The 22692-nt window shown below is 36.4% G+C and overlaps 1 protein-coding gene across 1 annotated transcript in view; it reads left to right on the forward strand.

The window, feature by feature from the left end:
• Positions 1–22692, forward strand: part of CTNNA3 (catenin alpha 3) — a 1606653-nt gene that overhangs the window by 899327 nt on the left and 684634 nt on the right. Inside the window, exons 8-9 of the mRNA XM_014587961.1 lie at positions 7052–7132; positions 17348–17500. Coding sequence (XP_014443447.1) covers positions 7052–7132; positions 17348–17500 — 234 coding nt within the window. The remainder of the gene's footprint in view (positions 1–7051; positions 7133–17347; positions 17501–22692) is intronic.

The following is a 22692-nucleotide window of genomic DNA, read 5'->3' on the forward strand; positions in this document are numbered from 1 at the left end:
GACCATCCCCCCTGGGGGGTGATTTCTCGCTTTCTGTCTCTATGTCTCTCTCTGTCTGTCTGGCGAGTGCACGCGCCCTACAGTGAAAATCTCTAAAAAAATATATATATATATAAACACTGATTTTATTTATGAAATAATTTGAATGTTACTATTAATAAAAAGTGTGGTTATGTGTTCTCACTTATTAATTTTATCCACAGCTATTTTAAATACCAGAGATAATAGTGTATACTAAAATCATAGAGTTAAGAATTTAAAAGGTGAGGGAGAATGTATATATATAAATATAAAAGTTTCAGAGGTGCGATGGTCAAAATACTTGAAGAAATTAGTGGAAACACAAGTGAGAGGATTTGTAATTTTTATTTTTTATGATGAGGTTGAATAGAGTCAGTAAAAGAAATATGGTGAATGAGGAAATTGAGTAAATCTTAAATGACGAATTAAGAATTTTCCTGTTGAACAAGAAGAGATGAGACCATTCCAAGATAAGGAGTTAGTGTTTGGAAAATCAACCACCAGGTATAGTGTGCAAGTGTTAGCACTAGTGACACTAATGGTGAATACAATAATAATTGCTAACATTTCTTGAGCTCTTATATTTGCCAGAATTTGTATATCCTTTTCTCTCTTTATTCCTTATGATAATCTTAAACTAGTGTTACTTGGGGCCAGCAGTTTGCATGATGGTTAAGGATGCTGGATTCCCCCATGGCTGACCATGGTTTGAGTCCCAGACCTGGTGTCTTGCTTTTTCACTTTCTCTCTCTCTCTCTCTCTCTCTCACTCTTTCTCTGGTCAAATTAAAATAAAATGAATGAACAAATACAAATTTAAAAATATTTAAAAAAAATTATTATGTAACTTTAGTTATTTTAATTTGACCAGAGAGAGATACACGTGGAGATAGAGAGGGGGGGGGAGAGGGAGAAGAGAGAGAGAGAGAGGAGAGAGAGAGAGAGCGAGAGAGAGAGAGAGAGAAAGAAAGAAGGAAAGTGAGGGACCAGCAGTTAGCGGGATCTTGGGCACGCACGCACATGCGCCTGGAGTGAGTTTAAGCCACTGGGTCCGGGACTCGAACCACAGTCGACTACGTGGGAGTTCAGCAACATAGCCATTACACTAACTGCTGGTCCAAAGGCTTTATAGTTTTCTGAGGTGAGCATCATTGCTTTCCTATCAGACATCTCCTTTTATTTGTACTGTTCAGGCTTATATTATACACACATGTTTCAACACACTTTTAATGGCTGTTTATGCAAGAAATTGTGCAATTAAAGTAACATTTATTGTATAATTCTTCTTTTTTAGAGAACATAGCCCTTTTCTAGAATTTTAAAGTTAGAAAGGAATGTAGGAACAATTTGAGGTAAACCTTTATTTTATAGTTTGGAAATTAAGGCCCAGAAATAAGATTTGCCTCTTTCATTTCTCTGTTTATTCAACAAATAACTTTGGAGCTCTTAGTGAATTCAAAGCAGTGTACTAGATGTTGGGAGGGACAATATATGTGTAAGAGGTTTCTCTCCATCAGGGTTCACATGGTCTACTGAGAAGGATGCATGCAGGTTAGGCATTAATCATAGGAGAAGTGCTAATAAGCGAGGTTGCCACAAGCCCTTTAGCAATTCCAAAGCTGAAATCATCCTCGTCTTGACCTGGTTTTCCCCATGAAGGTGGAATCATTGATATCTAGCCAGATATCATTGCTGCAAACCTGGACATCACCCTAAATTGTTTAGTTCTTCATCTGTGAGCATCTGCCTGTCATCATCCTAGCCAGTTTGCTCATAAAGTCCTTAAGACAGTTGCTTTTCCTTTCCTGACTGCCAATGCATTAATGTCAACATTTTCCATCTTTCTTGTAGACTCTTGCTGTGACCATCAAAATCTTTTTCCTGTTTCTGTCTAAACTCCTCAAATACATTGTGTAGACTCCATTCAGTTTGAGAGAATGGTCTGACTACACCACTCTCTTACCTTCTACGGCACTCAAATGTCTACTGAATCAACCTAATTTATTAGTGTGCTAAAGAGCACTAGGATCAGGCCTCTTCCTTAAACTTTTGATGCTGGTTACCAAATCTTCTTTAAGGATGTTTGCCTTTTCTCAGGATATCCCTGTTCCCCATGATAGGCTTTTCTCTCATCTTCATCTGGCTTACTCCTACATATCCTTCAATGCTCAATTGTGCTTCCTTGTGAATTCTTTCATCCTCAATGAGAATACAGTTCTCAGCAGTGGATGTGCTATCCCAGGGACCTTTATGAAATACTGTGTCTTTGTTTATTTCTGTCATTAGATATATGCTCCTCAAAGGTGGGCAGTAGTTCTAATGTATCAGCGGTCCTTACTATTATTCTTGGCATGCAGTAAATAACGAAGGTTTATTGAATATATTGACTGTTTATTAAACCAAGTAGTATAAATGAAGTACAGGAAGTTTAAGAAGGTGTCATGGAAGAGACTAATTCCAAATGAAGATGAAAAAGGCTCTGTGTAAAATCATTATTGAGTTGCATCTTGAAAGATGTCTATAATCAGAAAAGTAGGAGGCAATAGGGAAGAAAGGAGATTTTTATACGAGCAAGATTCCTGAATTGTTTTTATTTTTTTAAATTTTATTTATTTATTTTTTTGGAGAGGTTTTCACTATAGGGCATGTGTGCTCGCCAGACAGACAGAGAGAGACATAGAGACAGAAAGCGAGAAATCACCCCCCAGGGGGGATGGTCACGCCGCAATCCCTTCTCCTCCATTCTCCTCTTGGGATCTTGGGCACGCACGCACACGCACCCGGCGTGAGTTTTAAGCCACCAGGTCCAGGATGCGAACCGCGGTCGACTACGTGGGATTCCAGCGACATAGCCATTACGCTAACTGCTGGTTCCCAAGATTGCTGAGTTGTGATTGTGTTGCCCAGAATAAAAAGGACCCATGCAGATATCTCATTAATATTTGATAAGTAAATATGGGAGCAGATCATTGGAGGCCTTGAATGCATGATCAAGAGTGCATTCTTAATTTCATCAGCAATGTGGATAGAGTGAAGGGTTTTGGAGAACGGGAGGAGCATAACTAGACCTCAAGTTTCTCTGCTAGAGAATAAACACCTTGAGTTGGGGATTTTTTTATTTCTTTTTTTCTTTGAAATCACCCCCCAGGGGGAATGGCCACACGGCAATCCCTTTTCCTCCACTCTCTTCTTGGGATCTTGGGCACGCATGCACATGCGCCCGGCTTGAGTTTAAGCTGCCAGGTCCAGAACTCGAACTGCGGTCAACTACATGGGAGTCCAGCGACATAGCCATTATGCTACCTGCTGGTCTTGGGGATTTTTTATTTCTTGCTCACTATGTTATTCTCATCTAATTGGAAGGTGACTTGCATAAAAGTCAGAACTCGTTGTATATTGGAATACATAAATAAAGATGTGTTTTAGGGAAACATTGTCCTGTAGATCTTCATGTAATAATGGAAATGTGCTAAATCTGTGGGGTACAATAAGTAGCTACTAGACATATGTAGCTACCAGGCATTTTAAATTGAGGAACTGAGGAATCAAATTTTTAATGTCATTTAATTTTAACTAATTTACATTTCAATTTAAATAGCTGCATACAACTACTGACTCCTGTTTTGGACAGCAGAATGTTAGGATTTTTTTCTTTCCAGCAGGGTCCTGACAAGAAACAGATGGAACACTGAGATTAGGATAACTCAAGGAGAATTTATTTATAAAGAAACTTTTACCAAATGTGTGGGCAGCTTAAGGGAACCATAAAAGAGAGTGCAATTAACTGTGTTTAATTATGTGGGAGCGATGGTGAGGCAAAATTGATGGCAATACTCTTAGTTAAGATTATACGAATATAACCATGGACCACATTGGGGCAGTGTTTATAATATGCAATAATGATGCACAATTAATGAAATTTTATTGAATTAACTCTGTGCTTAGTACTGTTCTTGTCAATGAAGTCTTTCCTGGCTGTTTATTTACTGATGAAGAATGTGACTGCTTCCCTATCCTCCGCTGATCTGTGCCATCCTTTCTCAGTGTCTTTTCTGACACTCTACTATACATGGCCCCTTTTCCATTAGCAGGGCTGCGCTGACTTAATGATGGCTCCTGTCAAGGATTCCTTTAAGGAACAGCCTCTCTTCTGAGCACTTAGGTTTTAGGCAGGTTCTGAATGTTATCTGTGGTCGTGTTTTAATATCTTACTCTTTCTATTCCTTACCTCAGCACTCAAAATTCTCCTTTAGTCCCAGTTCATTGTTTGATGATTTAAGGCTCTGAAAACAGAAGGAATGAAGGCTTTTAAGCAGGATGAGGCTATTTCTTCTTGCTGTATTTATTTTTATGCCATGCAAAAAGAATAAAGAGGCATTAATGGCTTGATGGAAGCCAAATAAATCTGGATAAATAGAGCAAGGGTCCAATAAAAGACTGGAGGTGAAAAAGGAGAAAGGTGGTGGTGGTTGGGGGATGGCTGATGGAGAGGGAGAAAATAAAGGAAAAAGGGAAAATTTTATACTTCCTGTAATGATAAGGACTGTTTATTATTATTTACAGAACAAAATGTCTTTGACCCAATGAAACATTTTAAACTAAGTTTAAGCTCTGGGTAGAAATTTGGAAATCATCTTTATAATCCTTATTAAATCTCTTCATGCTGTCATCTCCTGTCATCCTTTATTAAAGTTTTGTGTGCCTCTGTTGCTAGCTCTGGGAAGGCTGACATGTTTTAGTTGTTCCGATGAATCACACCACAGAAGCTAGTGAGTTTTTATAGCCAGCACCACAGGAGTCTCCCATGTTATTCCTGATACCCACAGTGTATGTGTATGGGGGTGGAGTTACCAGGAGCTAGGTTTCTGGTGCGTTCCATTTCCTCCCCTTTGTGACTGTCTCTGCTTTCATGAAGTAGAAAGATAAATAACCAAGCACTAATACTGCATGAAGTTGGAGAATAAGGGCTAGGTTATGTGGGTAAAATTAGAAATGTTTTTATAGCCCCTTGTATATCTGTTTATGGCATTGTCCTATAGAGGCCTGAATAAACTCTCCACAAGTCTTTGCTACTAGCGTGGAGAATGCTGAGTAAGAGATTTAAAGGTAGCCACAGCTTTCATGTGGGTTTCTGCTACCTTTTCTCTGGTATCCAAAATTTAAGTTGTAGTCATTGAAATGACCTAACCTCAATTTCTCCTATCTCTGTCCCCCTTTTTACTCTCTTCTTTCACTAGGGTTAGTGGTTTTCTTCAGTCTCCCCCTAAGAGGCAGTTGGAAATGTTTGGTGCCAAGTTTTGGCTGACATAGTACCTAGGAGTTGGTATTGAAATATATTGGTTTTTGGTTTACGGATGCTGAACAGTTTGTAGTATAGGATGGTCTCAAATGATGGTCATTTTTCACACTATAGATATCACTAGCATCCCTGCTGAGGAAAAGCCAGGTCTAATTGACCTGGTGATTACAGCTTCCTCAACTGACAGAGGATTTTTACCATGCCTTCAGGGCAAAATGCTAAAATTTATTCCACATTTTAGTATGACACTTTCCTGGCATATAGTAGGCTCCTAATAAAACTATGCTATGTTTTGAATCAAGTTGTTTATTTATAAATGAGTCAATTCTGTTCAATAAGTCCTATGTAAGTTGTTGAACATTTTCAAAATCAAGATATGCTTACCAATATCAAGATTCTACCAGTATTATTAAGGTGATGAACATGCACAGAAATAAAATGAGCATAATCAGGAAATCTTGAAAATACTTTTGGAATGAGGAAAGTTCAGGGTTTAGTTTTTAGCAGGATCACTGGGGGAATTATTTGTGGAAACTACTGAGAAACAAGTAGGATTTTTACAGGTGTTATTGGGGTGTTGCTCTTGAAGTCATATGAATATTTGAATTTGGGGGGAAGGCATAGAAAAGCATAGAAATGCACTATTGTAAAGAGCAGTACTTTAGAAGATATGGTGGGAGATAAGTCTTAAAAAGTATGTAAGAACAAATACAGATCATCTTGAATTTCTTTCAACTTGGAGTTATTGGTTTTGTAAGAGTTTGGATATTGGGGATAGTGCCTGATGTGCTTCCCGATAGTTTATACTTCGCCTGTGTCCTTTATCATGGAATCCATGTTGTAAACTCCCTAAACTGTCAGCTCCTTAAACTTGCCTTCCAGATATTCAAGGTCTCCTCTCAAGAGCCCTTTTCAGTTTATTAATTTAAATAGCAGCAATTTTCCTAAAGCTGAATCAGATCATGATTTTTTCCAATCTCTTTTATACAAGCTATATCACTGAAAAAAGTATGATTAGATGCAATCCAGTTGTCTCCTACAAAAATAAGATGTAGAAAATACCAACCAAGGTGACTTTCTATGTGCTTAATAGCCTACAGATTTAGGTTAAGGATATAACAGAGAGAACTGTCTGCTCAGAGAATGAAAAGGTGTTGCACATATTATTTTAAAGAGCCAAAAACAGCGTCCAGTTCTTACTTGAAACAAATTGTTCTTGGAATATTGTCAGCTAAAATTGTGGTCAACTTTTGCAAATTGTATGAATTTGCACTGCATATTTTATTTAGTGTTTAGAAAAACTCCAATATGGCTCTGCATAACTTACACAATACACCATGAAAATGACTTCAGCAACTCCCACAGAAGTTGACAAATTGGGCATCTAATGCTTTTAAGCTAATTGCATGCTTAGCGGTTAAGAAGTTGACTTGTTAAGAATGAATATCAGAGTTTCATGGAGATAATGCTCTGTCTTCTGCCACATTGAATACAACACCACGCTCTATCAGAAATATTACAGGGATTTAAAGAGGAAAATGATGTGAGCTTTAATCACCATTCTACTTAGTCTTAAGTGAAATGCTTATGAATCATATGCAATATCATAGTGGTTTTGAAATCTCTTCTTGAATTTTCAAGCTGTTATTTTCAGGAAATTTAGAAAGCAAATTGCTAAATGATAAATAGTGAGTTTATACCATTGCTTAATTCATTTTTTTCTTCCTTGCAGGCTGGAAAAAAAGAAAGGAGTAATACCCTGAATATTGCAATAGACAACATGTGCAAGAAGACAAGAGATCTTCGCAGACAGGTGAGGGAAGAAGGAGACAAAGAGATAGGAACACACATACAAACTAAAACTTTTATTCATTGCTGCAATATGTATTTATAGTTTTTGTTCTTTTAAAATGAATTTAGAACAGAAAACAAGAAGAATAAATATATGCCTTTCACATTTGTAGGATTCAAACAGTTTTGTGGCAAAAAATAAAATGGAAGAGATTGTGTGCCTTAGTGTCAGGCAGAATTACATTCATAACCTGGCTTTTTCCTTATGAGTTGTGGAATCTTGGGCACATAATTCATCTCTCTGATCTTCTGGAATTACATTATGGAATTAATAATCAACAATAGGCATATGAGGATGGAATACAATGCATATCGTGCCTGGTTCATAGTAAGTCTTCAGAGAATTCTGGTAAATTGATTCCGGTACATTAAAAACTGAATATAATTCAAGTTATTAGCAGCAGCTAGTAATTCAGAGACTCTACCAATTCCCCCCTTCCCATTATTTTCAGGATGCTTCAAAAATTTAGTTCTTTTTTAAAATAGGCTACTTTTAAACTTTAGGTCAGCAAGAACATAGGGTTAGAAAAGATTTTATTAAATTATACTGAAGTCCAGTTTGGGGCCAGAAGTTCGGTTTTTTTTTTTTTTCAGAAATGTTAAAACTTTGCTATTTTCAAAGATTACTTCCTTTTCCTTTCCACTGTTTAATAACCAGAGTTCTTTTTCATATACAGCTTAAAGCTAGTCACCATGAACTCATAAAAGAGGAGCAAAAGGGTTTTCAACCATAAGCTTTTTTTAAAGAGTTATTTTATTTAACTTTATTTATTTATTTTAATTTGACTGGAGAGGGACAGATTGAGGAAGCAAGAGAGAGAGAGAGAGAGAGAGAGAAAGTGAGAAATCAAGCCGTCAGGTCCCAGACTTGAACCGTGGTTGGCCATGTGGGGGTCCAGCACCCTTAACCACCACGCCACCTATTGGCCCCATTTTATTTATTTTTTTGAGAGGTTTTTGCTATAGGGCACGTGCACTCTCCAGAAAGACAGAGACAGAGAGACAGAAAGCGAGAAATCACCCCCCAGGGGAGATGGCTATGCTGCAATCCCTTCTCCTCCATTCTTCTCTCGGGATCTTGGGCACACACGCACACGTGCCTGGTGTGAGTTTAAGTCACCGGGTCCGGAACTCAAATCACGGTCGACTACATGGGAGTCCAGTGACATAGCCATTATGCTAACTGTTGGTCCTGGCCCCATTTTTTATAAGAATTATTTTACTTAACTTTATTTATTTATTTTAATATGACCAGAGAGGAACAGAGTGATAGAGAGAGAGTCCAATCATAAGCTTTTTAAAAAAGAATTATTTTATTTAACTTTATATATTTGTTTATTTTTAAAATTTGACCAGAGAGGGGCGGAAAGAGAGAGAGAAAGCGAGAAAACAAGCCACCAGGTCCAGGACTTAAACCATGGTTGGCCATGTGGGAGTCCAGTGCCTTTTACCATCACGCCACCTGTAGACTTCCCAACCATAAGCTTTGAACACAATATCTTATTGTAGCTTAATGGGAAGATTTAGTAAAATGGCTGAGCAATTTTTTAATTCAAAAGTAGATTTGGAAATGGAATAAGTAAATAAAGATTCTCCAGCCAGTTAATATTTGCTGTGTAAAAATACAATTTTCAACTCCAAGAAAATCCCAAGTTCTCAACTTTATAGCCTTAATGTGAATTCTGTTTCTATCATCAGTACTAAGAATCAAAGAATGTAAGAGCTGAATAGAACTCAGCACAACCTGTCTTAGGATGCTGATGAGAGAGTAGGCCATTGTGGTGAGATGACCTGCCTAAGGAGGAAGGAACATTGAGGGAGAACCTATACCAGGATTCAGAAACTCCTACCCTCAGAACTACCCACTCTCTTTATCATATAATTTTCTTTCTCAGTCTTTTTGAGGATTTCTAGCTCATCTGCTCCTCCTAGGACTTAGAAAAGTTGTTTCTCAGCTATCAACAATTGTGTCTCTCATTCCTGTCACTTTCTTCCTTAATATATTGCTTTCAATAAACTTATGCATAAAGAGTGCATTATATTTATAGCTCCAGAGCTTTTAGAATCATTATTTAAAAAAAAAATCAAGAAAAAGCTACTTCTTGTGTGTGGAATTACCAGATTTAGCAGATAAAAGCACAAGAGCCCCAGTTTAATTTGAATTTCAGATTAACAACAAACATGTTTTAGTATAATTATGTCCCAAATATTGCATGGGACATACTTATATATTTTTTTTTAAAAGTCGTGTTATCTGAAATTCAAATTTAAGCAGACATTCTATATTTCATTTTGTAATCCTACTTGTGTTTCTACATCATTACCATAAGTGAGATATAGGAATAGCATTGGGGATTATTGACGCTTTTCTTCATACTAAAGAGATACTCTCAGCTTGTGGAGAACTGTTGTGTATTAGAGGTATAAAAATTTTCTATGGTTTTCCAGGCCAACATCTTTATTGTTTCAAGTTTCCATTAATGTTTAACAAAGTACCACAAACAACAGTGACTGTGATTTCATTTCTGATTCCATGGATTAGCTGAAGTTGGTCAGCAAGGCCATTTTTTCCTGTTTTCACTTGTAGTTTCCCAAGGAGTTGCAGACAAACAGGCACCATGGCTGAGTTCAGGGCTAGGTTATTGTGACCAAAGTACTTCTTCCTGTTTCTTCTCTTTTTCTTCTTCTCTATTCAAGGCCTCCTCAATGTGTTCTCTCTCTGACAGAGGAGGCTTGATTTCCTTTATGAGGGTTCTCCGTACCAAGACAGAAAAGATGGAATCTGCCAGGCTGTATTAATGTCTGAGCTCCAAAGTCACAGAATACTGTGTCCTTCATATTCTATAGCTCAAAACAGTCACAGGAGCATGTCAATAGGAGCAGCCAGAAGCCCTATCTCTTGCAGAAGTGGCATGTGTCTACAGGAAGGGATGAAACTGTTAGAACCTGTCTTTAGAGACATATATTCTTCAGTGTTGGTGAGGTTAGTTGCTGTGATTCTTTCTCATTATCCTCACTTGCCCTCCTTCTTCTCAGTACTTAATTTTACATCCTGATGTTTATACTTTGGGTGGTAAAAAGATTAGTTAATAAACCAACATAAGTTATCTGCACCCTCTTCTTATTCTTGCAAAGTGTTAAGCGTCTTACATAAACTCTTTCTCATAGGAACAAAAATGCCCTACCCTTAAAACATTTTCTTTGGAAAATGTTTAATTTATATCTCTTGCTCTAGTAAAACATAATCAGAGGCCATCTTACTGTCCATTCAACATTTATCCATTTTCTTAACTATGGCTTTTTCATCAAAGATGCAGAAACATTTTAGCTTTAGTTCAGAGAATGACTGAACTCCCTCCTTGAGGAAAGACAGATTGCTTAGAAGTATCTAAAATGATGTATTTTGTGGCATGAAGAAGGAATATTCTAGAAGATGATATTGTATATGTTTTAATTTCTTCATTTGTGACTTTCTTAGTTGTTTTACTAGAGAGAAAACAAAGTTCTTGATATGGTATTCTAGGTTCTCTGTGATCTGGCCCTGACTTAATCCCACTTTATGTATTTTTAAGTTTATTTGTTTGTTTTCTGAGAGCAAGATAGAGACACGCAGAGAATCAGAGATAGGCACTCCCAACAGGTTCTTCCTGTCATAATCTGCCTCTGACCTCAGCCAGCCAGGATCACAGGCATGTGTGTGTATGTTGGTGTATATAGGGAGACTGAGACACAAAATCAGAACCTTCCCTTGTGCTGTTAGCACCACAGAAAATTGCATTTCTACTGTAGCTGGCCTAATCCTTATCATTCTTTTTCTTCTTCTCCTTCTCTATTTCTATCTTCTTTTGTTTACTGAGTTATTTCTTCCATGAGAGGGAAAGAAACAGAGAGACAGTCACCCCCAACAGAGTCCTTATGCCATGGTTTATCGGTATTTACCAGCTGGATCTGGATCACAGGCATACTCACATAAGCCCAGGATGCTCAGAGAGGTCCCAGGACTTGATCTCAGCCCTTCCTCATATGGGACAAAATGCATTACTACTATGTTGCCACCTGCCTCCAATCCCCATTATTCCCAATGTTCCTTTTTAGTTCCTCCTACCACACCAATATATTAACCCATTCTCAGACTAAAGAATCTACTTAGTATTCACCAAAGTGTCCATCACTTCTCTTTCAAAGAGACTTACATATTTGTATATATGACTTGTTCACTTGGTGCGTTGTTTACTCACTCCCCTTACTCTCCCCACCCAGCCCCTAATCAACTGAGTAAATTCAAGTCTAGTGCAAATGCTACTTCTTCCATCAAACTTCCTACTTCACCAGTTAGAATTAATTTTTTTCTTCCTGAGTCCTTACAGCATGTGTATTTCCATTATAACCATGATCATATTCTGCTTGTATTTTGTTTTTTCTTTTCTAATGGATTTTCTTCCCACTGGATTTTAGGTCCTTATAATGATAGTTATGACAACCTCACTCATTTAGTAAATGCTTTCTAAAGCTTCCTACAAATGTATTCTTTATATTATTGATTTTTATCCTCAAAACAAGAAACAGTGTTATAGTATTATCTCAATCTCTCAAGTGAATTAACTTATAGAATATTACCCAGCTAACTTCTAAAACCACAGTTCAAACCTAGGTTCATTCAATTTTAGTTCATGTCTGTAGCTACCATACCAAGGACTGGGGATAGTGTTCTATTTGCTTTCAGCACCCCTGGTGCCTGATATACTGATTTCACCATAATTTTTGTCTTCCCTATCACTTGTTTTGAATGCTTTATAAAATCTACATTTTCTTATGTTAGCCACTATTCCCTTTATTCATTTGAGAATTACATGCCTATTAGAATTCTCAATATTGAAGGAAGACTTTTAAACACCCTTTACTTCATTAAACAGTAAAATGGGATTAATATAAAACAGGATTTTTGTAAAAACAAACTAACAGATGGGCCCACCAGTAGCTGGTTAAGGAGGCTGAATCTCACATGGGCAACTGTGTGGTTTGAGTTTCAGACTTAGCTGCTTGACAAACATCCTGGGTGCCAGTGCATGCATGACCAAAACCCAAATGGAGAAGAAGAGATTGTGACTTGGGCATCCTCCCTCCCATCTCTTCCTGATGAGTGTGTGCACCTTACAACCAATTAAAAAAGAAAACAAAATACTAACAGAATAAAAGCTTGATTGATTCTTTAGTTGCTGAGTTGTTAGATAAATCTTTTCTCCTTATTGGTCATACTCGTGCAACACTCAGGAAGAAATATATAGGCTCTTACACCTTATAGTCGTCATCCTCTTCATCAAATAAGATTAAGTATCCACATGAGACAAGTTCCATTAAATTGACATGGTAGTTATAAAATGTTTTAATTATTAGTTGATTTAATTTCTATTAGTCAATTGAAAATCATATTTTTCTATTTGACTTAAACTTAAAATGGCATTAATAGACACAAATATAAAAGTTCCTAGTTCTCTGAGGATGATTGTTTTTTAAACCACTGTCTTCTCTTTCCATTTTCTTCTCACAGTTTCATTCGATGTTTTTATTTGGTAGTGTAGTAGGGCTTCTTGCAGTTATCACATAGAGCTTTCACTTTGAGTTTCAACTGTAGAGAAATATTTTATTTGAGTTCCCAAACCACTTACATCAGTGAGAAATGGAAACACTGATATCTCAAAGTCTTTTATTAAATTGTAGTGAGAAGAGGTGGAATGCTTCTCGGTTTGGTTTCATTCTGACATCTTTCATGCTTGGCCACAAACAGAAATTTATTGAAAATACCTACTTCTGATGTCTATTTGCCTCCTGCTAACTTCACGTTTTAATTCTATGGCTTATTTTCTACACTGGCATATTGGATTCTTCTTTTAACTTTGTGTATTTCCTAAATAAAAGAAATGGATTATGCTACTGGGCTACTTAAGTATTATACATAGGTATAGATGAGTGTGCAACTTAATGAAAAAAACGTGTGAATATATCAGAACATATAAATTGCTTAGCATAACATTCTAGTCCTTCCATATCTTGCCCCTATCTGCATTGCTAGTCCTACCTCATAATAATTCCTTTCTTGCAGTCAGCATCATACAAGGCATGGCAGAACTAAGCCAGTGGTGTGTAAAGTAGAGGGGGCAGAATCTGATCTACAATGAATAGTTTATGTAAGATGCTGGAGTCTGCTACATGGTGTGTGAATAGTCATCATTAACACCAAATGTATCTGTTTTAGATGGAAAGCAGAGTTTAGACTGGCTTCTTAGTGTAGGGAGCTTATTTGGGAGGTAACTCCTAGAAGCTAATGTAACAGAAGAAGACAATTGAGTCAAGGAAGGAGAAAAGGATATGATAGTGAGGTTGCTGCTAGAGGCAATAGGAGCTTGAAGACCACTGAGAACCAACAGAATGTCTTCCAGAATTGTCTGACCAATGGATGAAGGCAAGGAATTTTATCCATAAGTTCCTATCCCTTTTGGTCCATGTTTGCCCCAGTGGTATGGACTCTCCAGAACTTTCAAACTCTGTTTATACTTGGGCTGAGAATCTCAGAGACTTGGAGCAGGCCTTGAGGCAGAATGGGATGGCTTCAGAGGACACAAAACTTTTCTCATGGTAACAGCTGAAATCAGAGATGGGTTCAGAGAATGATAGGTAAGGAACCAAAAGCCTCTACTGTAGTCCATAATCAGGGATCAACAAGTCATGCAGGGGCTAGTGAGAAAATGAGTTAATTATGAGTTAATTATGTTTGTTATTTGTATGAATTAGATACTTTTAGAGGGAGAGATACCTCCCTGCCTACTTACTACATGCTATTTCTTAAAAGTTTCACACATTCACCACAAGTCACTGATTTCTAGCCATTTCCTTTTGATGTTTGGCAAGAAAAAAAATATTACAAAAGTTGGCACAAGGGGCTGGCAGGTGGAATAGTGGTTAAGTTACTGGACTTCCACATACCAACCATAGTTCGAGTTCCATACTTGATGGCTTGCCTTCTCACTCCCTCTCCCTACCCCAACCCCCATCTCTCTCTGGTCAAATTAAAAAATAAGAATAAGTAAAATTAAATAAATAATTTTTTAAAATGTATGAAATGTTTGCAGAGTATGAAACAATAATTATGTTATTCTCCATCTCTCTAGATTTTTGGTTTGGTAATAAATCAGTAAGTGTTTTTTTTTTTTTTTTCTCTTGAAAAGTACAAGAAGACAATCTGATACTTTGGGTATAGTTGCTGATGTGAATTTATGCCAGTCTGTTCAACACTTGTCTCAATATAGCTAACACCAAGTCTTGTTTCATCATATTATAATCAAGCTGCTAGAAATAGGAGTTTATACTTATGGTCTCTATTTTGTCTCTCATTGACTCTTCAAACCATGGCAGTAGATCTGCTTCTACTTTTCCACTGAAACTATTCTCACCAAGAGGTAATTGAAGAATAATCTCTTAATGGTCATAGCCAGTGGACAAGTCCTCTTGTATTTTTAAAATTATAGCTATTATTTAACTTCTCTTTATAATCTAATTTAATATAATTTTAACTTGCCATTGGTCATCACAAAGCGTTGGTGAAACAGAAAGAGAGTATGTTCATGCCGCAATTCCTTATCCTTCATTTCTCTATCCTCTTGGCCCCTGGGCGTTCATACACATGCATCCAGTGTGTTTTTCAAGTTGCCACAATGGGACGTGAAACATACAGTAAGCCACGTGAGATCTAGCTCCCTTAACCTCTAGACCATGGGGCACACACACGTATATGTGTGTATATTTTTAATTTAATTTTTCTCTGTGAGTCTCCTGGTTTTCCTTTAGTGTAAAATTTAATGACTCTTACTAGATTATAAGGGACCATGAATTTCCATCTTGATAGTAGAGTACTTTACTCTTGGTAGAAAGGTGAGAAGAGTGTATTCAGAAATATTTGTTAAATGGAATGAAATCGAATACTCAGAAAAGAAGATTCAACCAGTCAATGAGGTGAGTGTGATAATTAAGTTTGGTAGGATAAGGACATTTGGAGAGCATTGACACACAGATTTATTGGAAAGTATGTATTTCAGTTTGGGTCCTATGTTCTCTTTGTTTCCTGGCCATTATCTCAGTCTCTTTCTAGGCCCCACTTTTCTATCCGCATGACTCCCATAAATGGTAGTGTTTCATAAGATTTTTATTCTTGGACATTTCCTCACTTTGTGTCTTCCTCTGTAATGGTTTCATTATATTTTGGCTTGAGTTACCTCCTCTATTCTGGCTTTTAATGGCATATCTCTAGTTTAGATTTCCTCTCAGTTTCCCTTCTACATGTCAGTTACAGATGAAAGAAGGAAAGGATAGATTATAGTGTGGTCAGTGAAAACTGTCCCATCTCTCAGAAATTTTGTCTACTTTCCCCTTATATATCTAAAATGTACATATATAGAATATGTAAATTACATATCTTACATATCTAAAAGAATCTGTAGTTGCCAGCTCAATTCTAACTCCTGACCTCTTGCCTGGTTTTCCCGGTCTGCTCCCTGTAGACAGTAAACACATTATTTAATCATTTAAAGTCTTCCCTATGCTGGTAACCCCTTAGCACTCTGCATTCTATGCTAATAAGTGCTCAATAAATATTAATTAGTTGCCATTTAGTAATCTGCCTGTCTGCATGCTAAACAGAATTTTTCCTTGGGGATTTTTCTCTTCTTTTCTTTTTTTTTTTTCTTTTCTTTTTTGGGAGAGATTTTTGCTATAGTGAATGTGTGCTCACCAGAGAGACAGAGAGAGAGAGACAGAGAAACAGAAAGCAAGAAATCACCCCTCTAGGGTAGATGGCCATGCCACAATCCCTTCTCCATTCTCCTTCCAGGATCTTGGGTATGCATGCACACATGTCTGGCACGATTTCAAAGCCACCAGGTCTGGGACTTGAATTGTGCTTGCCCACGTGGGAGTCCAGTGATATAACTATTATGCCATCTGCTGGTCCCCCTTGGGGATTTTTCTACAGCCTTTGAGAAATTATTGTTAGCCAAAAAATTTTACAACTCTTCCAAGCAAGCTCTATCATCTTGGGTGGTTATTTCTCTTCCAGAAACCTGTAGTTATTATAATTTATTATTCTATAATTATTATAGAAAAGTGATGCTTTTTGTAAAATGTAACTCCATCATTTAGCCCTGTGAAAATGTACTAATAGTCCTCACATAATAAAAAACTAAGCTAAGTGTCTATTGGTTTAAAATGTGTACTAAAATACAATTTTTATGAATGGAGAATTATAATTTTCTTGTCGGATAGCTACTTTTGTTTTATCATATAGAGGCTATTAAACTAAATGCGGCAATTGACCCAAAAACCTTTGAGAGCATGCACAGTCATTGACATTGTTAATAAAACATTTCAGAATATTGTGATATTAAAAGGCTCAATATTATATAAATACAATGAATTAATTTGCCAATGCAGTTTTAAGTTTCAGAAAATATCTGCTGAGTAGAGTAATTGCCTGATTGTCATTTATAAGCTTACATGTAATCTAATTTAAAAGGAGTAATTGTAACAGAATGTTATAGTTGTTTAATAATTTAAGGTGTGAGGGCAAGAACAATTAATGCAAACATAAGAAAATTGGACATCAAACTCATTTGTTATTCTTCTTGCTCTATTAATCTGTTATCAGCTGGCATAATCGGTGATCAAAGTTGGTTTAATTACCATGAAGTCTACAATTTAACTAATCAAAATTTATCATCAGTTCCTCAAACAAGGTAGAAAACATTTTATAATTTTATAATTATAAAAATACAAGATGTACACTGCTATTTGTACACATGCATAAACATTCTAATAATGTAATTTCTTTGAGGAAAATATGGAGTATTATCATTTGTATTCTGACTTGTAGGCTAATTACAATTTAGAAAAATTAGTGACTTTTGAGCAACAGAACTATATCACAGGATGATTTCTTTCCTGGATATTTTATTTGTATCAGTTTATAAGGAACATGCACACATATCTTAAATATTATGATTTGAGAGATTATGCATTAAATACATAAAATGAATTTTGTAAAGACTGAAATTATAAAAATGGGAAATAATATAAAGAATTTTCTGGAAAAGGAAAAAAAAAAAACCCTTAATGTTTTATTTCTCCTCAGCTCCGGAAGGCTATTATAGATCATGTGTCAGACTCTTTCTTGGATACGACAGTCCCACTTCTGGTTCTCATTGAAGCTGCTAAGAATGGCCGGGAAAAGGAAATAAAAGAATATGCTGCGATATTTCATGAACACACCAACAGGCTTGTAGAGGTAAGCATGTTAGAACTATAACTACTTTAAATCCAAGAGAATGAGGCACTCATTCCCCATTTGCAGTTGAATTGTGCTCAAATCAAAACTTGGACAACATATTGCAAATGTAGCAGAATTGGGACAAGGTAATATACGAATGTCTATGTCAAAGAGTATAAGCTACCCTTCAAATACTTGCAAAAGAAGAAATTTATTTAGAGAGAACTATGGAATTATATTTAATATTTTAATGCATATTTTATCAGAGCTACACAAAAGAACTGGCTTAATGTAGATACTCTGCTTTAGTCTCACAAATATTTTCTTCCCATTCTAACTTAAATGTATTAAATACATAACCTCATGCCATTACATTTTTTTCCTCTACTATCTTTTCATGGCTATATTACTCCTTCTGTCTTTCAAATCATATTCAATTATGTAATATGATTATAGAACAAAAATGTAGCATATATAGGAGTGGAGAGATATGTAGATAATCAAGGATGGGCAGTAGATTGGCCCATGTTCCAATAGGAGCAAGAGGAGAAGACGAAACTACAATCTTCTCTGTTTGAAAACTGGAGACTTGAGAATGCTTCTTGATTTCAGAGCTGAGTGGCATATTGTTGAAGGAGACTCTGATGTATTGAGAGTCCCAACAGACAGACAATGGAACCTATTGTGTTATGACAATTATTAACAGCTACAGTCTAAGATCGATACTGAATGGAAATAAATTTCTAATATAAATGACAGTACAAACAATGCCAGGAACTAGTAGCAAGGAGGGAAAAGGATAATTTACCAGGTATCATTTATTGGCTCTGCTGTACAGCTGCTCCAGTTGTTTATGGCCAATGTCTATTCTGGTTGTAAGTGTCCATGCCATCTGGTTATTAAGTGTTTTGACTGCCACACTTTCCTATACCAGCCATGAACTGTGTAGTAAAATATGTTTTTGTGGTCCAAATTGCTTGTAAAACTTGTAAGTGAGAAATAATCACCACCTGAATTAGAATCACAGAGTTTGATATAACATGTACTAAAAAAAAGGACTATGTTAACATCTTTAATATGGATCCACTGGGAAGGAGTTTTCCACTGTGTTTGCAGTATAAACTCTCTTTCTAAATCCTGATCTCTACAACCAGAAAATGAAAGGAGTTGATGAATATATAATTGCCAGAAGAATCTCAGCTCTAAAACTGCCCCATTTCTGACTTTAAAACCTCCAAATATGAAATCTCGTTTAAAACAACCCAAGAACTCTATGACATAGGGAAATTGTTAAAATTCCAATTTCCTTTATATGGAAATAAAATTACAAAACCCAAACCAGTCTAATTAGCGCTGATTTCCAGGTTTATAATGTTTAATTAATTGATTCAATTATTTATTACATATCTAATTTTATTTGTTCCTTTGTGTATTCATTCCTCAAATATTTACTAACTATTCCTATAAGGAGGGTAAAGCAATAGGAACAGGTCATAAAAAGCACCTGATTAATTATAGTCTCTGACAGTTATCAAAGTTTTGTTAAAAAGTGTGATTTTGGGGGTCAGCCAATGGCATGATAGTTAAGGCAGGTGGATGCCATATGACCAACTGATCAGTTCAAGTTCTGGACCTGGCTGCTTAAAAAACATGCTGGATGCATGTGCATGTGCCCAAAATCCCCAAAGAGAAATGGTGGGGAGGGATTGCTGCATGACCATCTCCCATGGGAAGTATTGCTTTCTCTTTCTGTCTTTCTCCCATGAGTGCACACACCCTCTAGCAAACTTTTTTAAAAATGTGTTCTCTAAGCAGAAAGTATACCAAATTATGAAGCTTTTATTTTTTGTGAAATACTCTCAGGGTAAAATTTGTTTTTACTTTCACAAGATTGCATTCCTATTCCTGTTTCTAAGTTTAGTGTTTCTATGAAACAACTCATGAGGTGCTCAGTGAAGAAGGCCACCTTGGTCAAAAATGTTTTGGAAAAAAAAGTGTTATCAATAGATTCTATTGGATATTTTACATTTCTGAAAAATATTTTACATTTCTGAAACAAAGAAGCCTCCCTAATTTACTTAAACTAGAATTTTCCCTAATTACAGGAGTTATTTCCTGCCTTCATGGAGTGCTTGAGAATGCCATCTTAATTTATTCTCCAAATGATGATCTAGAGTGCAGGCAGAGCTCTAAGAATTTGTTTTAAGTATTTAAGGATTTAGAAAATTCTTTACTCCATATGACTATTGAAAAAGCAAAGCTTTTGAAATTAACAAGTACTGAGAAACCGAGAATAGGTTTTATTTAACTCTGTGTTCGCTTTGTATTACAATGAGATCATGCTAGGTCTGGCATGATTTCACTCTGGCATTACTTAGAAACTTTGGTCTAAGCCACTTTCAGTTTGAGGGAGCTTTTACTACATAACAAATCATCCCCACACTTAGTGGCTTAAAACAACTATTTGTCATTATCTCTCATTAATCTATGGTTGACAACTATTTGTCATTATCTCTCATTAATCCATGGTTGCTTAGATTTCTTGTGTGATTGCTGTCAGATATTGGCTGGGGATGGAGCCGCTGAAGCTGTGCCCATCGTGGGCATGTAAGATGGCATAGTCACACAGGTGTTGTCTGTTGTGGCTTAGCTGTGGTTGTTACCACATAAGTGATCTCTCCATGTGGCTTTGGCTTCCCACAGAATATGCGTTAGTTTCTAAAAGGAAAAGTCCCAAGAACAAGCAAGAGACAGGAAGTAGAAGCTACCATTCTCTTAAGGCCTTGGTCCAGAAATTGGCAAAATGCTACTTGCACTGTAGTCTATTTGTCAAAGCAATCATAGACACTAGGGGAGGGAAAGAACGAGACTACCTCTCAGTGGGAGAAATAGCAAAGTATTGGTGGACACCTCTAATCTATTACACTTGTCAGGTCTTCATTTACTTTATCTATAAAATGAAATTTAGACAAGATAATGTTTAAGGTCACTCCCAGTTTCTAAAATTCTGTGAACTAGCAGATTTTTTTTTTTTCCATTGAGAGATTTCTAGTGTTCTAAGATATACAGAAACAGGAGAAAAATGAAAGTAGTTTTCAAAGTGTATTTCCTTCATACTAGGTTGTTCTCTCTTTCTCTGTGTATATGTCTCTCTCTCTCTCTCTCTCTGTGTGTGTGTGTGTGTGTGTGTGTGTGTGTGTGTGTAGTAGAAAAAGAAAAAGGACTAGAGCATTTATCTCCCAGGAACCCCTTTTCGAAAGACGCTGCCTAACCAAAGCAACAGAGAAAATCATCATTAATTTACTACAAACATTGAGACAGAGGTGTCTGAGATGGAGTCTTGGGAAATAGGAGAATGTGTGTGTGTGTGTGTGTGTGTGTGTGTGTGTGTGTATATATATATATATATACACACACACATATATATATAATAAGTTTCAGAGGACAATGTGAGTTCTTATTTTACAGACTGCTTACCATTCCCCCCACTACTCCCCACTACTCCCCTCACTACCATCTCCCTACACCTATACCAAATCTTATTCCCAAACTGGGTAATTTGACATAGCAGAGCAGAAAGTCTCAGATTCTAAATGACTTTAAGAAAAAGCTATTTTCGAGATGTCTGGGTTTTGATACCTCATCTTTGTTTGTGAGAGAAATCTACAATCAGTGAACTTGTTGAAGTAGGACTTAAATGGGGAAAAAAAGTTCATTCTTAAAGAATTCCTATCAGATTGAGGAAAGTTCCATATTGTTAAAGGAATTTTAAATAACAGTTAACTTGTAAGTTTTACAAAAACTTTTAGCAAAAAGTAGAATGAAATACAAAGCAAAAAAATGAGGTGTTAAGAAATTCTATGGTTAATAATTAGATAACCAAAAGGATTTGGGAAATTGGAGGGAAAAAATGGGGACAAGGAGCAGAGTGCCTGGTGTGTGTATATATATATATATATATATACACACACACATATATATATAATAAGTTTCAGAGGACAATGTGAGTTCTTATTTTACAGACTGCTTACCATTCCCCCCACTACTCCCCACTACTCCCCTCACTACCATCTCCCTACACCTATACCAAATCTTATTCCCAAACTGGGTAATTTGACATAGCAGAGCAGAAAGTCTCAGATTCTAAATGACTTTAAGAAAAAGCTATTTTCGAGATGTCTGGGTTTTGATACCTCATCTTTGTTTGTGAGAGAAATCTACAATCAGTGAACTTGTTGAAGTAGGACTTAAATGGGGAAAAAAAGTTCATTCTTAAAGAATTCCTATCAGATTGAGGAAAGTTCCATATTGTTAAAGGAATTTTAAATAACAGTTAACTTGTAAGTTTTACAAAAACTTTTAGCAAAAAGTAGAATGAAATACAAAGCAAAAAAATGAGGTGTTAAGAAATTCTATGGTTAATAATTAGATAACCAAAAGGATTTGGGAAATTGGAGGGAAAAAATGGGGACAAGGAGCAGAGTGCCTGATAAATTGGGATGCAACTTGTCTTTTCTCTGCTGGAGTCACATCTGAGGTTCCCTGCTATCTTATTATGTAGTTTGGTATAAAATAATCGTGGGTAAAATGATGGTTATAAAAGCCTGGGTAGTTCAAATAATTGAAGAACTTCAAGCTTTGTGGCTAATTTTGTCTTATTCATGCTGAACTGAGTGACTATTATGCAAAGCTTTTCCTACTTTGAGCATCCAAGTTATTCAGAGCTTTTGGATTCATGGAACCACAGTGGCAAAAATAAGGAACAAAGAAGTTGGCATTTTAAAAAGTCATCTTAACAGAATGATTAGCAATGAATGACAAATGTGTCCATTGAATTATGTTCCCTGGTACTTTGATCTCACCTTGAAGGTGTCTTAGGGCACCATTAACTCTGCTGGCTTTCACCAATAATGCCTGTAAGAAAAGAAGTTAAAAATATGAATTTTGGGGCTAGCTCCATAGCCTACTGGTTATGGGAGCCAGATCCTACATGGCCAATCATATAGTTCAAGTTCTAGTCTCAGGAGCTTGAAAATATGCTAAACGTGTGTGCATGGGTGCCCCAAATCCCAACAGGATGGAGAAAGAAAGAAGGAATCGCAATGTGTCCATACCCCATTGGGGAGTGCTTTCTCCCTCTCCCTGCCTCTTAGTTTCTGTCTGGCTAGTGCATGTACACTCACCTAAAAAAAAAAAAAAAAAAAAAAAAA

The sequence above is a fragment of the Tupaia chinensis genome, unplaced genomic scaffold (assembly GCF_000334495.1).
Source record: "Tupaia chinensis unplaced genomic scaffold, TupChi_1.0 Scaffold000250_1, whole genome shotgun sequence".
NCBI classification, from domain to species: Eukaryota; Metazoa; Chordata; class Mammalia; order Scandentia; family Tupaiidae; genus Tupaia; species Tupaia belangeri.